Source organism: Chinchilla lanigera, unplaced genomic scaffold (assembly GCF_000276665.1).
Source record: "Chinchilla lanigera isolate Chin_1 unplaced genomic scaffold, ChiLan1.0 scaffold00069, whole genome shotgun sequence".
NCBI lineage: Eukaryota > Metazoa > Chordata > Mammalia > Rodentia > Chinchillidae > Chinchilla > Chinchilla lanigera.
In genome coordinates, this window is record NW_004955470.1 from 10,154,775 (window position 1) to 10,169,850 (window position 15,076).

The window sequence follows — 15,076 nt, forward strand, 5'->3', positions numbered from 1 at the left end:
GGGGTTATGCAAAATATACAAAGAACTATTAAAACTCAGCAATAAGAAAATGAATGGCCCAATCAAAAGTTGAGCAGAAGACATGAAGAAAGACCCACAGATGCCAGGAAATCAGATGCAAAGTGGCCCTAAGTGTACCCACAGAACTACAAGTGTAAACTGCGATGAGAGACCACACCCCCGGCAGAGCAGCCACGATCCAGAGTCCCAGAGCCCCTACAGGCCTCTACAGCACACAGAACAGGAGGGCTCGCCAGGAGGTCTCTCACCACCACAGGGGTTCAAATGGTGCAGCCGTGTGGAGGCAACCTAGGTTCTTGCGAAGCTAGATGTGCTCTCAGCATTCGTCGCAGCATTGCCTCCTTTGTATTTGCCCAGGCGGTGGAAACGTCTGCCCGCACAAAGCCTGCACACTGGTGGTGTTCACAATTGCTTTATTCCCAGTCGCTAGAACTTCAGAGTAACCAAGATGTTTGTGTTGGTCTGTTTAGACTGCTGTAGCAAAATGCCATGCCAGGCGGCTGATGAGCACCAGAATTTATTTCATACAGCTCCGGTGGCTGCAGAGTCCACGCACTGGCATATCTGATGCTCCCGGCGGGGCCGTTTACTGGTTCACAGAATGGCTCCTTCTCACCGTCCTCTCAGGGTGGAAGGGACGAAGTGCCACTCTCTTCTGTAAGGTTACACAGCCCACCGCGAGAGCTCTTCCCACAGGACCTGATCGTCTCCCCAAAGCCCCGCCTCCCCCACCGTGCTCTGGGGGTTTGGGTTTCAGCCTGTGACTTTGGTTGGGCGCCACCCCTCAGACTCTGACCGCGTGCTTTGGCAGTGAATGTCTGACACACGGAGAGCTGACCAGACGGGACATCGTCCAGCGATGTAGAGCCCTCGAGCCGTGGAACGAAGCAGAAGAAGCTCCATGCGTGTTAGTAAGTGAGGAGGCCGCTCTGAGGAGGCCGCGTGCTGGAGGGTTCCACCGTGTGGCGCTGTGGGAAGAGCCAGGCTGCGGGAGAGCGAGGCCGGGCAGAAGGGAAGGGTGACCAGCAGGCTGCAGGGCCTTCCAGGCTGGGGGACAGTTGCTGGAGCCCTGGAGCACATGCATTGCGAGTGACCTGGAGGGCGTGTGCCAGTGAAGGGTCAGGACCGTGACAGAGGAGCCTGAGCACGGGGAGCCTGAGGGGGAGTCACTGAGGATGAAGGGACACCACCGCACTTTCTCCCCACAGTGCTGTGAGCCTCAGAGGGCCCTAAACTTGAATCTCAGGGGAGTGCTGGGCGCAGAGTGGGACCAGGCAGGCCCACCTCAGAGGGCAGACGGTCCGGGGCTGTGGGTGACCCTCAGGCAGCCCCTCGTGCGCCTGGCCTCTGACAGCTCTTCACTGTGGACAGTGCGTGCTCCACGTCACCAGTGCAGCCCAGGCTGCCTTTGCCTCTCACCACCACCGCCGTGCCAAGGGGCGCCGTGCTACAGGTCTCCGGGGACAGGCTCCGAGCTTCCAGCGGGCATCTGACCGCTGAACCACTCCATCGCCTGCGTCGTCTTTATTGTGTGCGTGTGGGTCCGGGGATTGAGCCAGAGCTTCCCACTAAGCTACACCCCCAGGCTTTTCATTTCTCATTTTTACTTTGAAACTGATTCTCACTAAAATTGTTAACTTACCCAGGCAGGGCTTGTACTTGTGGTCCTCCTGCCTCAGCCTCCTAGAGCGCTGGGATACACAGCTCATGCAGAGACCACACTGGAAGAAAAGTAGGTGAGGTTATAAATACCTAAAGGCAGGGCTCATCGTTCGGTCTGTGTTTCCCACAGAAATTACCTGGTAAATATTAGACAAAGGATAAATTAATTTCTTGTCCAGGATCTTAGAAACTCAGGATTTTAAACCTAAGTTCTTTGTAAAAAGTTTTTTTGATACAACAGGAAAAGTAAATGGCAGAGTGTAATAGCGCAGAAAGGGCTTGGCACTCCTTGGAAGTCTGGACACGTGCTCTCTGCCAGCTGAGGGTTTCTGGCCCACTTAGAAAGGGTCCCAGAGCCCAGCGTGGAGGGGCTGGCAGAGCACTGGGCAGGGGCTTGACCTGCAGCCTCACGGGAGGGAGCCGGTGCTGTCAGGAGGCAGGGCGATGGTCTGCAAGTCATCGCACACCTGCCTGTCAGGTGGCGTGGCCCCACAGCCCTCAGACAGTTCAGATGCACCCGACAGCCAGCACAACGTGGGGTGGTGACAGAAGCTGCCCTCTGCCCTGTAAAGAACCCTGCTGGCCCTTGACCAGTGCTCCGTGATTGGCAGGAGCTTTCCTCAATACCCCGCGTCACAGAAGGAGAAACGGAGGCTGAACGGTTAGCAGGTGTCCTGGGTCACCAGGCTAGGAAGCCAGCTGGGGCCACAGCCTGCTCCAAGCTGAGCCGTGGGGCTGACCTGCTGCCCGGCCCCTCGCCTCTGCACCTCACGGGGCCATCGTGGCTTTGAGGGTCGTGGCTGGTGCTTGGTGCTTCACTCAGGCAGGTGAGTTAAGCTGTCCTGTTCCCTGGCCACTGACACCTGCAGCCTGGGTGGTCTGCGTGTCCACCAGGGCCAAGGCACAGGACTGCTCGATCTCAGCAGCAGTCGTCTGTCTCGGGGAGGTTTTTTTGACCTTTTCTCCATATCAGAGGTGCCGGTGGGAAGGTAAGGGGTGGGGCCGGAGGGGCTGCCGCTGCAGTCACGAGGCCACCGTTGGAACTGTCTTGTTCCAGGTCTGTGTTAGGAGCTCATTTTTGGAAAATAAGTTAAAACCACTGGGAAACAATTCAGTCCGCTGACCGCAAGATGACATGAAGGGTCTTTACGAGGTGTTGGAAACTGCCAGGTGGGTTGTCGTGACCATTGCTTAGTATTTTAAATGGATGAGAAATTATTTAATTAAAGCTTACAATAGGAAGATATTGTGGTAACTAAATCCTGTCTCAATAAAGCATTAAATGTTAAGGCATTAAAATATCATCAAAAGTAGTTTAACAGGACACATAAGCTGCGTCTACAAAAGCATATTTTTTACCAGACTTAGACACATTTTTAGTTTGGTTTTCCCTTTCCCAGTATTAGGAAAATTGCACGAGATAGACGTTTAAATTCAGTTTTTAAGGCAGCAGGTAAGAGGGAAGGTTGTGCCACAGGTGTGGCTCTGGAGGAGGCACCTGTCTGCAGCAGCTGGGCCACTTCGAGGTGTTGGTATTGGGTTTTTCTGTGACAGAAGCCACAGCTGCTGTGGGAGCCCTGGGGCACACGCCTCAGACGGCGCATGCTGTACCTGGAGACCCTTGACTTTGGCAGATCTGCTCGTTTCCAACATCTTTAAAATGTGCTAATTGTCTCAGATTTTGTTAAAGTATCAAGCTATGTCCATCTTTAAACGAGTACCCCATGCTGCATGCTGAGCAAACTCTTCTGCGTGGCCGAAGGACTTGGAAACCGTCGCTGTGCGTGTACAGCTCTTCTGAACTAGCCAGGCAGGGGGTTAGAGAGGAGCACGGGACACCGATGCCCAGTGAGTGGGCGCTCTGCTACCCCCGAGAAAGGCGGAATGGGAGACCTACAGACATGGCTACACACGGGTGACCTCCAGGCCCTTTGGACTTTTCAGGACTGGTTAATTAATCACAGGAGTAATGAACTGATTTCATACTTAGAGCACGGCCAGCCAGTCACACGGGGTCATCACCTGGCCCGGAGCTGTGTCCTGGTAGAGGCTGCAGGATGTAAAGGAGAGGAGCAGAGGGCACTTCCCTTCCGGCTGCTCTAGACGCAGCTGGCCTCCCTGGCCTCCGCCTGCCCTGCCTCAGGCACGTCATGTAGAGGTGTGGTTGGCTTTGCTCACCTGGAAACAGGAGCAGCCGCACGGAGCCTCCGTGTCTGCGGGCGGCGGGTACAACCCAGGCTTGAGCCAGCCCTGCCTAGAGAATGCAGTGGCGTGGACCGGGCACAGATCTTTTTCTTGTCACTGTTCCCTGAGCAGCGCAGTGAACAGCTGTTTACCGGGCACTGGTGTTGCACATGCCTCACGGAGCGATGACTGGAAAGATCAGGCGACGTGTGCGGCCGGGTGTCACGGTCACACGCACGGCGGGGCTGGCCGTGGACGTGCGTAACACTTCACGTCCCCTCGCCCACCAGCACTTGGCCGTTCTTGGGTGTTGTTCGGATTCTACGTATTCTCTCTGCTTCTTTGCCGAATCATTGCCTTCCATCTAAGCACAGGCCTGAAGGAAGGGTTCAGGTCGGCTGCAGGGGTGTCTCTCCACCCACGGCCCTCAGGCCCCAGAGGGGACACTGCTGCCCGGGCCCCGGGCCCGACCGGAGACAAGCCGGTCCCGTGGTCCATCACTCTGTCAGGCTGTGCGGATCCTTTCCTAAGCGGTTCTGGCTGGAACGCTGGGAAGAGCTGCAGTGGAACACAGCGACAGGATGGGGCCGGGTCTCCCGTTCCCCGCGCCTCCTGGCCTCAGAACAGCATTCTCCGCCGTCAGCAGTGGACACCAGTGGAGACCACAGGCCTGGCTGCAGCGGGGCCCTGAGCGTCGCCAGCCTGTGGTGCTGACGGGAGCACCGAGTGGGAAGAGCTGGGTCCCCGGACAAGGCCGCTCTTGGAGTGGAGAGGGCCCTGGGACCCAGCCCTCCACTCTATGCTTCTCAGCAGCCGCAAGGCGAGCAGTTTCCTCAGCCCCAGCTTCCTGCCGTGACTCAATGCCTCGCCACAGGCCCAAAGCACAAGGGTCACAGGGGGCAGACACATCCTCCACTGGAGCCGGAACAGCTGTCTCTGCTGCAAGCCGCCCGCCCCAGGCGTCGGCCACAGCGAGGGGCTGGCTCCCACCTGCGTTTGCTTGAGGAGCCGCTGCTGCACTCAGGCCTGAGGGCAGCCAGGTGACACCTGTCCGGACCCCCCACACACACACACACACACACACGCACACACGCAGTCCCCACCCACGTCCTCGCTCTTACCCTTCCCGCTCTGCTGAGGAAAACAACCCCGCCTCCTTCCTGACACAGTTGGAAGGGATCCCATCACCTCAGCCTCCATTGGGCTCTCTGTGAAGCCCAGGGGCTGGATCAGATCACCGGGTTCCACTGCAGGACCCTACGCAGTCATCCCTGGGCATCTGGGACCCTCAGGTACCAACACTTGCAGCTGCTCGAGTTCCGTGTACAGATCGGGGTAGCGCGACTAGAACTCACGCATCTTCCCTGCAACTTTCAATCATTTCTAGATGACGTGTGACCCCAACACAGTGTGAGCGCTGTGTCCAGTGTTACACGGCATTGCTCAGGGGAGAATTACGAGGAAAAAGTGCGGCTCACATCCACACAGGTGCAGGGTCCCGGACACCTTCAGTCTGTACTGCTTCGGTGCTTGGAGAAGGATCTGCACACAGAGGCTGCTGCACCCTCGAGGTAAATGGCGGCTCCCTAGTCTTCCATCTGTGGAATGCAGTCAGTGTGAGTGCTGGGTCCGGCGGTCCCGGCCTTGTGCACATCTGACCCCGGGGGGCTTGTTAAGACACTTTTACGGAGCTGGCAGTTGTGGTGCATGTCTGTCATCTCAGTACTCTAGGAGGCTGAGTCAGGAGGACTGCAAGGTTGAAGCTAGACTGAGCAATTTAGTAACTCAGCAATGACCCTGTCTGAAGTGCAAAATGAGAAACACAACAGAGATGTGTTTGGGATCCCTTCCAACTGTGTCAGGGAGGAGGCGGGGTTGTTTTCCTCAGCAGAGCAGGAAGGGTAAGCAGGAGATGTAGCTCAGTGTAAAGGCCCTGGGCTCAACCCTCGATACCACCCACCCATATATAAATAAAAGATACCATTACTGCCCCCACTCACCCAGTTTCTGACTCAGCAGGCGGCCCTGAAAATTCAAAACATTCTCAGGATGCAGATGCTGAAGCCCAGGGTCCCAGTTTCAGAACCACCGAGCTACACAGAAGGTTTAACCTGGCACCAAAAGCACCCAAAAGTGCAGCCGTATCTGGGAGGATCGGCAGTGAAGACTCCGTCCTTGAGAGGCTCCCAGTTCTGGGCTGCCTGAAAGCTTGCGCCCACCCTGAGTCTCACCTGAGTTGAGCAAGAAGACGCCAGGCTCCTTGCAGCTCACCTTTCGGGGGGCTGAGGCCCCCCACGTTGCACCTGTCTCTAAATACAGCGACTTGGTCATTACTCTTGGCGTTCTTGCATCTCTCTCATGCCAGTATGTGACTGAGGCTGAAATATCCCACCTGCCTGAGGCCGTGCATCAAAAGGCAGGCTATGCTTGTAGGTGAGGACGGGGCGAGCTGTCCCTGCAGCACAAGGATGTCCTTGCCTCCCATCTGTCAAGATACATATGCCAGCCTGGCATTTTGGAGCCGATGTGTTCCTCTAAGCTGAGGTTAAAACCCATCATTACTGACCCCATTGGTTACCTGCAGCAAGTTAAAGATTAAGGTCAGCAAAGCCCCACTGGGTGGTGGAAATAGTGCAGAGAGGAAGCAAGTTCTATTGGGCATAGGGACAGGTAGATTACAGATAGAATAAATAAGCTGATACAATAAATTGGCTGGATAAACAGATAAGATAGATAAATACAATGGATAAATGATAGATATGATAGATAGATAGACAGATTGTTAGATAGATACCTACATACATACATAAATAACTTTGGCTAGGTGGTAGATAAATATATAAATAAATGGATAGGCTAGATTAGATAGATAGATGATAGATTACATAAGTAGATAGAATAAACACAATGGATAGATGATAGGCTGGATTAGATGAATAGAGAGGTGGTAGATAAAATAGATAGGATAGGGGCAACACCCTTTCTGGGCCCCCTTCTGTCCCTCTCAGACAAAAGCTTTCTTTCTCTCCATGAATTCTTCCTACTCTTAAAAAAAATAGGACAGATGATAGATACAATAGGTAGAAGATAGATAGATAGACTAGATAGATACATAGGTAGGAGATAAATAGATATGATAGATTAGACAGGTAAGTAGAAAGAGAGAGAGAGATACATAGAGATAGGATGGAAGGATGGCTAGGGTAAGATGGATAGATACATAGATGATAAAGAGGATATACGACAGGCACAACAGATAGACAGGTGAGAGATGATAGATGGATGAATAACAGATGGATAATAGACAGATGATAGCTAGATGCAAACACACACGCATGTTATTCTAACCCTGACCTCTGAGATCCTGCACGTGTTGTGAAAAGCAGTTCCAAGAGCTGCGTATTCCGGGGCGCCGGGCCTGTGAGTATTTGCTCCCCGGTTCACAGTGGTGGCCGCCTGGCAGCATGCTGGGCGCAGAGAGGTGCTGGCTCCAGGACAGTCCTGGGCACGGCCTTGATAAGCCAACAGCAGGGTGCAGGATAAAGAGACCAAGATGCAGAGACCCTTGCCCACCACAGCAGGCCAGCCCAGGGTGACGCCCAGGGAGCCCTGGGGGCCCCACGCGCAGTTCTACCCACTCAGGGAGCAGAGTGAAAGGTTGCTTGGCTCATCCTCCAGGTCCTGTACCACTGAAGCACAAGTGTTAATTTTCGCCTCACTTTTTATTTTTGTGGAGCCCACTACTGCCCCACACCCCTGCCTGAAACTCAGGTTCTCAAATCCCAAAGGAGCACACATGTGATCCCATCTTAAAACTGTCTGTCCCTCTACGTGTCTGGGTGCAACAAGGGACTGTCTTTGTGGCCACGCTTTCCAGGACCACAGATATGACATCATCCTCCCCAGTGTGGTCCTAGCCACACACTGTTCTCATCTGGAGCCAAGGACCAGGCACCTGGCTCCAGCCTCAGCTCTGCTTTGTGCTGCCTTGTTCTGGAGCTGGTCAGGGCTGTCCCTTGACTTTCCCAGCATCTGGTCATGATGATGGCTGGGAAAGAGTGGCTCATGGTGCAGACACACTGGAGCTACTTAGAAACCTGTTATGCTTTGATCAAAACTGCCCCCCAACATCTCCTAAGTTCAGAGCTGCAGCTTCCAGAAGACACGTGGGTCATGAGGGTGCTACAATCAATGGATCGATCCACCAATGAGTTCACAGCTGAACGGGCAGTGCAAGGGAGGGCCCCGGCAGATGAGGTAGGTCACGGAGGCCTTTGAAGGGCACATCCTGTCCCCAGCCCTTCTCCCACTTCTGGCTCTTCCTCTTGCTCTGTTTCCTGACTGCCATGAGGCAAGCAATTTTCTTCCATCATGACATTTCTGCCTTGGAGTCAGCTAACTATGGACTAGACCCTCTGAGACTGTGTGTCAAGACTGTGAATGTCAGGTATTTGATCCCAGTGATGAACAAGCTGACAAATATAAAAAATTTGTGCCAAGAGTGGGGTCATTGCCATGACTATACCTGATCAAGTAGTTCAGAAGTCTTTGGCACTGCACTGTGGGGGAAGTTTGGGAAAGCTTGGAGAACTGGGCTGGAGAAAACCTAGAAGGCTGTAAGCAGAGCCCAGTGGACGGTTCTGGTGGGAGTTCAGCTGACCGGCAGGCTGATAGGAACACAGCGAGTAGTTTGTTCAAGAGGCTCCAAATGGGAAAGAGCACTGCCCTGTGAAGTGGGCTAGAGGCCGCGTGCATTACATTCCGGCAAAGACTCTTTCCTGCATTGTTCATGCCCCGAAACTTCGTGTCAGGTTGAGTTTAAAGGTAACGGGCTCATCTATCTGGTGGAGGAAATTCCGGGGCAGAACAGTGCTCAGGCTGTTGCAATGGTATTGCTGGCTGCTTTCAGCTAAGTTTATATTAAGTAGTGACAGAGTAGAAAGATTTGAAAGATTTGAAAAACTTGAAGCTTGACCAGAAGAAGTGTGTGTAAAATTAGGGTCAAAGAAAGTGCGGCTGCGGAAGAGATCAGTGCCATAGAGGAAGCGGGGCCCTTTGCACTGAGACTACAGGAATGCTGGAAGGCACCTCAGAAACTGGCCACACTTCACCCGGTGTACACGGAAAACATCACTGAAAGACTTTGCTTGGAGAAGAGCCCTAGGCACGCCACTCACTCAGGGGTGCCTAAGGAAGGTATCCCCAAGTCCAGCCATGCAAAACCCAAGTCTGTTGTGACTGTTGTTCAAGTGGGCCTGGTGATTCCTTGAGCTGGTGGCAGAACTTGGTGTCATCCGTGCAATGCTGGTCTTGCAGGCACACAAATAAAAGAGTTATGGGCACTCTCACCCAGATTTCAAAGGAAGGCCTAGGAGGCCAGGTGACGTGCCACAAGGGTGAGTCCCTGCCGTGAACCCAGAGAGCTGCTTAAAGCTGTGGGAGGGAAGCTGAAGCTGCAGTGTGAACTCCAGGGAGCTGGAGACACCACACATGTGAAGCATCCGTCAAAGAAATCTTCAGGCAATGACAGGAGTCAGGTCAAGAAAGGTCAGGAGCGTTGCAACCAGCAAGACCATGCGGATAGAGCTGCCCATGCCCTTGGGAGTTAACACGTTGCCACCTCGTGACCCAGACGTTGGTCATGGGGCTGTGGGACTGAAGGTTTTCCCAGCTGGACTGGGGTCTTACTTTAGTCCTACTCCCTTCCACTACCCCATTCCTCCCTTTTGCAGCAGGAATGCTTACCCTGTGCCGTTGCACTGTGAGATTATGATACTTGATTTTGATTTTTACAAAGGTGCACAGCTAAGAGTTTGCCTTGAGTCTCAAAAGAGGCTTGAACACGGACTTTTGGAAAATTCTGGAGCTGGTGAGAGTTTGGGGGAAAGAGCGGTTGAGTTTCTGGTATAGGCAGGGAAATTGTGTTACACTAGGCAGAATTATAAACTTACTGTTGCTGTATTTGGAAACTGAGTGTGATTTAAGGAGACGTGTTTGGGTATGTGCAGGAGTGGGATGTGGTGGTTAGGGTGGAGGGTAACCTTGATTTGCTCTGGGATCTGCCCTGGAGACTGCTGGGGCACACTTCTAGGTGCTCTGGGGTGGGTCGTAGAGGTCTGGCTCTGGGATCTATGTCTGGTTCCTTGTCCCTTCTTCTCTGACACTGATGCCTTGCTCTGCTTCCTGGCTGCCACTAACTAAGCATCTTTGCTCTGCCACACACTTTGGGCATGATGCTTCTGCCTTGGAGCCAGCTGACCATGGACTGAGTCCTCTGGAGCTATAAGCCAAATTAAATCTCTCTTCCTTTAATTTGTGAGTTTTGGGTATTGTGTTGCACCAGTGGGAAAACTGACTACTCCACTGTGCCATTGTCTCTCCGAAGTATGAAATTTGCTGTTTTATTTCTACAGGCACTCACAGCTGAGAGTTGCCTTGAGTTTCAGAAGAGACTTTAGACTCAGACTTTGGAGAAATACTGGAACTGTTGATGGTTTAGCAGCTCTTAGAGAGGGACTGAGTGCATGTCCCAGAGTGAGATGAACATGAGCCTTTAGGGGCCTGGGGTGAAATGTTATGGCTTACATCTAAAGCATCCCCTGACAGTCTCGGGTGCTCAGAGGTGGCACTTTCAGAATCTGGTTGGATCGTGATGGCACTATACTCCTCAGAGCTAGCATCTGTCGCAACTTGGATTATTCCCAGCTTCACTCAGTCAGGTTGCTTAGAACGTCAGGTATTACATAAATGTTTAGTACATATGTGCAAATTAAAAAGTACCTACTTCCTGAGTCCATGAACATAGTGTGGATTAGGTTTTCTGGACTGCTTGACAAGACATACATGACACACATGTGAGTATCCTCTCTCTGCTCCAGTGTCCCTAAGTCACTCCAGGGACAGATCCAAGGCCCCCTGCAGAGAAACCAAATCCCCAGAGGCTCAAGTATCTTCTGTAAAATGACACAGTGTTTGCATGTAAGCTGTGGTCACCCGGCTGCACACTCTGAAGTCTCTCTAGATGACTCATAACGCCTGATACGTTGTGGATGCTAGGTAAGCAGTTGATGTATCATTGACAGTGACAAAGAAAACAGTCTGTAGGTGTTCAGTTCAGACACTGAACACTGAACACTGGTTTTTCTGAATACCTGCGATCCCGACTGGCTGAATCCACAGATGTGAAGTCACTCAGCAGCGTGGCCATTTGTACCCGCTCAGAGCACACGTGCGCTCTGCTCAGCACATGTGGAGAAAGCCTAACTGCCCCTCCCTTCTCTCCCACCTGCTCCAGGCCGCAGAGCATCCGTGCAGGAAGCGGTGGACATGATATGCACCCACGGAGGGACCTGGCTGTGACTGATGAGTTGCACCTCCCAGCTGCTGAGCCCAGCGCAAACTTCTTCCTGAGCACCCAGCTCCAGGAGACCCAACAACATCCAAGGGGAGGATGCAGCCAGCGGACAGACAGTGGGAGCCCCGCAGGTACTGAGGGCCAGCCCCGCTGCCCTCTCCATCCCTGCCCTCGGCTCCCCCCACCATGGCCTGCAACAGCACCACCTTCCAGCCCTACGAGCACCTGCAGTCAAACGGGAGCAACACCTCGGATGTGGGGGCCACACCGCTGTCTGCGCCGCTCCGGATCTCCCTGGCCGTCCTAATGCTGCTCATGATGGTGGTGGGCTTTCTGGGCAACACGGTGGTCTGCGTCATCGTGTACCAGAGGCCGGCCATGCGCTCTGCCATCAACCTGCTGCTGGCCACCCTGGCCTTCTGCGATATCATGCTGTCCCTGTGCTGCATGCCCTTCACGGCCGTCACCCTCATCACTGTCCACTGGCACTTCGGGGACCACTTCTGCCGGCTCTCGGCCACGCTGTACTGGCTCTTTGTGCTGGAGGGCGTGGCCATCCTGGTCATCATCAGCATGGACCGCTTCCTCATCATTGTCCAGCGCCAGGACAGGCTGACCCCGCGCAGGGCCAAGGGAATCATCGCCGTGTCCTGGGCACTGTCCTTCTGCATCTCCGTCCCCTCGCTGTGGGGCTGGACGCTGGTGGAAGTGCCCGCACGCGCCCCGCAGTGCGTGCTGGGCTACACCGAGCTCCCAGCCGACCGTGCCTACGTGGTGACGCTGGTGGTGGCCGTGTTCTTCGTGCCCTTTGGTGTCATGCTCTGCTCCTACCTGTGCATCCTCAACACGGTGCGCAAGAACGCCGTGCGCGTGCACAACCAGTCGGACAGCCTGGACCTGAGGCAGCTGACCCGGGCCGGCCTGAGGCGGCTGCAGCGGCAGCAGCAGGTCAGCGTGGACCTGAGCTTCAAAACCAAGGCCTTCACCACCATCCTCATCCTCTTCGTGGGCTTCTCGCTCTGCTGGCTGCCGCACTCCGTCTACAGCCTGCTGTCGGTGTTCAGCCGGAGCTTCTACTACGGCTCCTCCTTCTACACCGCCAGCGCCTGCGTCCTGTGGCTCAGTTACCTCAAGTCGGCCTTCAACCCCATCGTCTACTGCTGGAGGATCAAGAAGTTCCGCGAGGCCTGCGTCGAGCTGCTGCCACAGACCTTCCACACGCTGCCCAGGGTGCCCGCGCGGGTGCAGAGGCGCATCCAGCCGAGCACGGTCTATGTGTGCACCGAGAACCAGTCAGAGGTATAGGCGTGGGCTTCCTGCCGCTCGCGTCTCGTCTGTGTTTTGTGGTGACTGTTCAAGCACAGAGGTACTCACGTGTCGGGCACGGGCTGCGGTGCCCAAGTTTCAGGTTTTGGCGAGGTGAATCAGTCTTGTTTCTCATGGTAGCATCATGGCAAGGTTGTCAGGCTGCAGAGAGCTAGGCAGGAGGGAAGGGGAGGCAGGCATGGCAGGGTACCGCCCATGGTGCTCGCAGAGCGCCCCCCTAGGTGCTTGGTTCAGACTGAGATGCCCATGGCGGGCTGGGCCGTCCTTCATTCCATTTACCCCCAGTGTTCCTCAGAGTTCCTTGGGGTTGTGAGTCTTGGTATCACGCAGGGCTCTTTACGGTGGCCGGACGATCGTTCCTGATGGTGCCAAATTACCCTTCCTAGGAGGGAACGGAAGTCACGCTGGGAAGCAGAGGGAGTGAGCCCCGCGTCTCAGTCCCTGGTGTGCCATGGAGCCGTGGGTGGCTCAGGGCGCGGAAGGTGCTCTCCCAGCTCGGCTGCAGTGAGGAGGCATCCTGGCCACTCACACAGGTCCCTCACCTGGCCGTCCTATCCCTGCCCGCTCCTGTCCCCACACCACCGTCCTTCCCAGCGTTCCGGACAGCACGGCCTGGGATTTGCCCACGAGCAAGTGTCCGTAGTGACTCGCTCTGTTTACACGTTCCCTGCTCGCTCTGGGCTCCGAGCCTTGGGGATGCCCTGAATCCACACCAGCCAGGGAACTGCGGCGGGGCAGCAAACAGAGCCCCAGTTGGGCCGGCCCTGGTCTCTGTTTCTCCTACCTCACTCACCTGTGTGGGTCAGACCGGGAGTGCAGCTGCCCAAGGGGACCTTCCTGGAGCCCTGCACCCAGCCACCACACCCAGCTGCCCATTGCCACCGCGAGCCCTCGGTGCTGGGAGGTGAGCCTTGCACTCTCCCGCTCCCAGGGTCAGATCTGAAGAGGGCGACTTTCAGGAGAAACTCGGAGAGTTGTCTCCAGGTCCAACCCCCTCGGATACTGCTTGGATGACTCTTCATTCCACCTCCTTTTCCTCGGTCTGTTCCCCCTTTGCCAGGCAAGGAAGCTGGTCTAGGTGCATCACCCTGATTCTAACAGAGGAGTCTTCTGTCCCCCCATCCCGGCACTCGTGTGCCCAGAGCATGCACTGGCCCCTCCCGGATGTCAGGCACTGTGGGGGGCTGAGCCCGGAGGCGGCACCAGGCTCATCTCAGGGCCATGGGAGTCAGCCGAGGAGCACAGACTCCCACTGTGCTTCCCTGCTTGTTTCTTTGCGGTCCCCGGTTCTGCTCTTGCAGCTGTGGTGGTCATGGGCTGGCGGTGGAGGGGCGAGGCAGGGCACAAAGAGAACACAACTTACACTGGTCTCCGCCCAGTTGTCGGGAAAGTAGTAACGCCGCCTTCCTCAGGTGGAGGACAGCGGACTGAGCCTGCCCCGTACTGACCGCGCTGGCCAGGACAGGGTTTGCCACAGCTCCTGGGGCCAGGGTTCCAGTGCCCGGCAGTGCCTGGGGTGTAGAGAGCTATGGGGGGACCACACCCGTACACTCTCCTCCTGTCCCCGTTGTGGAGAATGTCTTCAAAAATTGAAAAACAGAATGAAGGTCCCAAAATGTACATTGATCTGTCGTGTGATGAATGTTGGACAGTATTATATATGTTTCAAAGTAATAATTTTGTATATATTTTAAATAAAGTACTATTGTTTTTCGGTGTATAACGTTACATTTTGGGGGGCTGGGGATTTAGCTCAGTGGCACAGCGCCTGCCTGGCAAATGCAAGGTCGTGAGTTCGATTCCTGGTACCAGAACAACAACAACAAAAAAAAGGTTACATTTTTGCCAAAACTCACACCAAGTCCACGAGGAACCACAGAGTCCAACGCCCAACACTCCTTTAATGTTTTCTCAGGCTGCTCTAACAAAATGGCTGTGCCGGGTAATTTACAAACAGCACAAGTGTGTTTGTCACACTCAGGAGGCCGGGAAGGCTGAGGTCCAGGCACCCGCAGGTGGGGTGCGGGGCAGAGGCTGCTTCCTGGCTCGCCGTGGTACCCACCATGTTCACAGAACGGGGCCCCCTGAGTTTCTCGTGATCTGGTCGCCTGCCAAAGCCCCGTCCCTTACTGTGATGGCCTTGGGATTGGGTTGAATCCATGCAGCTTAGGAAACACTACAGCCACAGTGCTCCTGAGACCAGAGGACTTCAGGAAGCCTAGAGCCTGCGAGTTACTAGCAAAGCCAGAAAGCCCAAAGGATGTCACAACACAAGGACGCGGAGACTGAGCGCAGGGTCTGGATGAGGGGCGTTTCCTTCCGCTCCTTTTTATCACGGCCCGCTATGGAACTCAGGCAGTGCCAGTCAGTGTTCACGGCACGGTGCCCTCTGTGCTGCCCTTGAGCCGCCTGGGCTTCCTGAGACTCCAGGCGGTGCTAGTTCCAGGGTGAGCACGGCCCGCCTCACCTGGTGCCATTCGTTTGTTTAGTTTCCATCTCTGCTTCAGCCTGGGGTTTCCCCAAATCCTG

General features: G+C 54.8%; 2 protein-coding genes across 2 annotated transcripts in view; both read left to right on the top strand.

Moving 5' to 3' along the window:
• The window catches only part of Mrps9 (mitochondrial ribosomal protein S9), a 132,429-nt gene extending 121,090 nt beyond the window's left edge, over positions 1–11,339 (top strand). Inside the window, exon 11 of the mRNA XM_005400781.2 lies at positions 11,162–11,339. Coding sequence (XP_005400838.1) covers positions 11,162–11,226 — 65 coding nt within the window. The 3' untranslated portion in view covers positions 11,227–11,339. The remainder of the gene's footprint in view (positions 1–11,161) is intronic.
• A 50-nt stretch (positions 11,340–11,389) lies between these two features.
• On the top strand, positions 11,390–14,257 carry Gpr45 (G protein-coupled receptor 45). Its single transcript, XM_005400779.2, has one exon. It carries the CDS (start codon positions 11,408–11,410, stop codon positions 12,524–12,526), a length of 1,119 nt encoding a protein of 372 aa, XP_005400836.1. The 5' UTR covers positions 11,390–11,407; the 3' UTR covers positions 12,527–14,257.
• Positions 14,258–15,076: the final 819 nt, after the last annotated feature.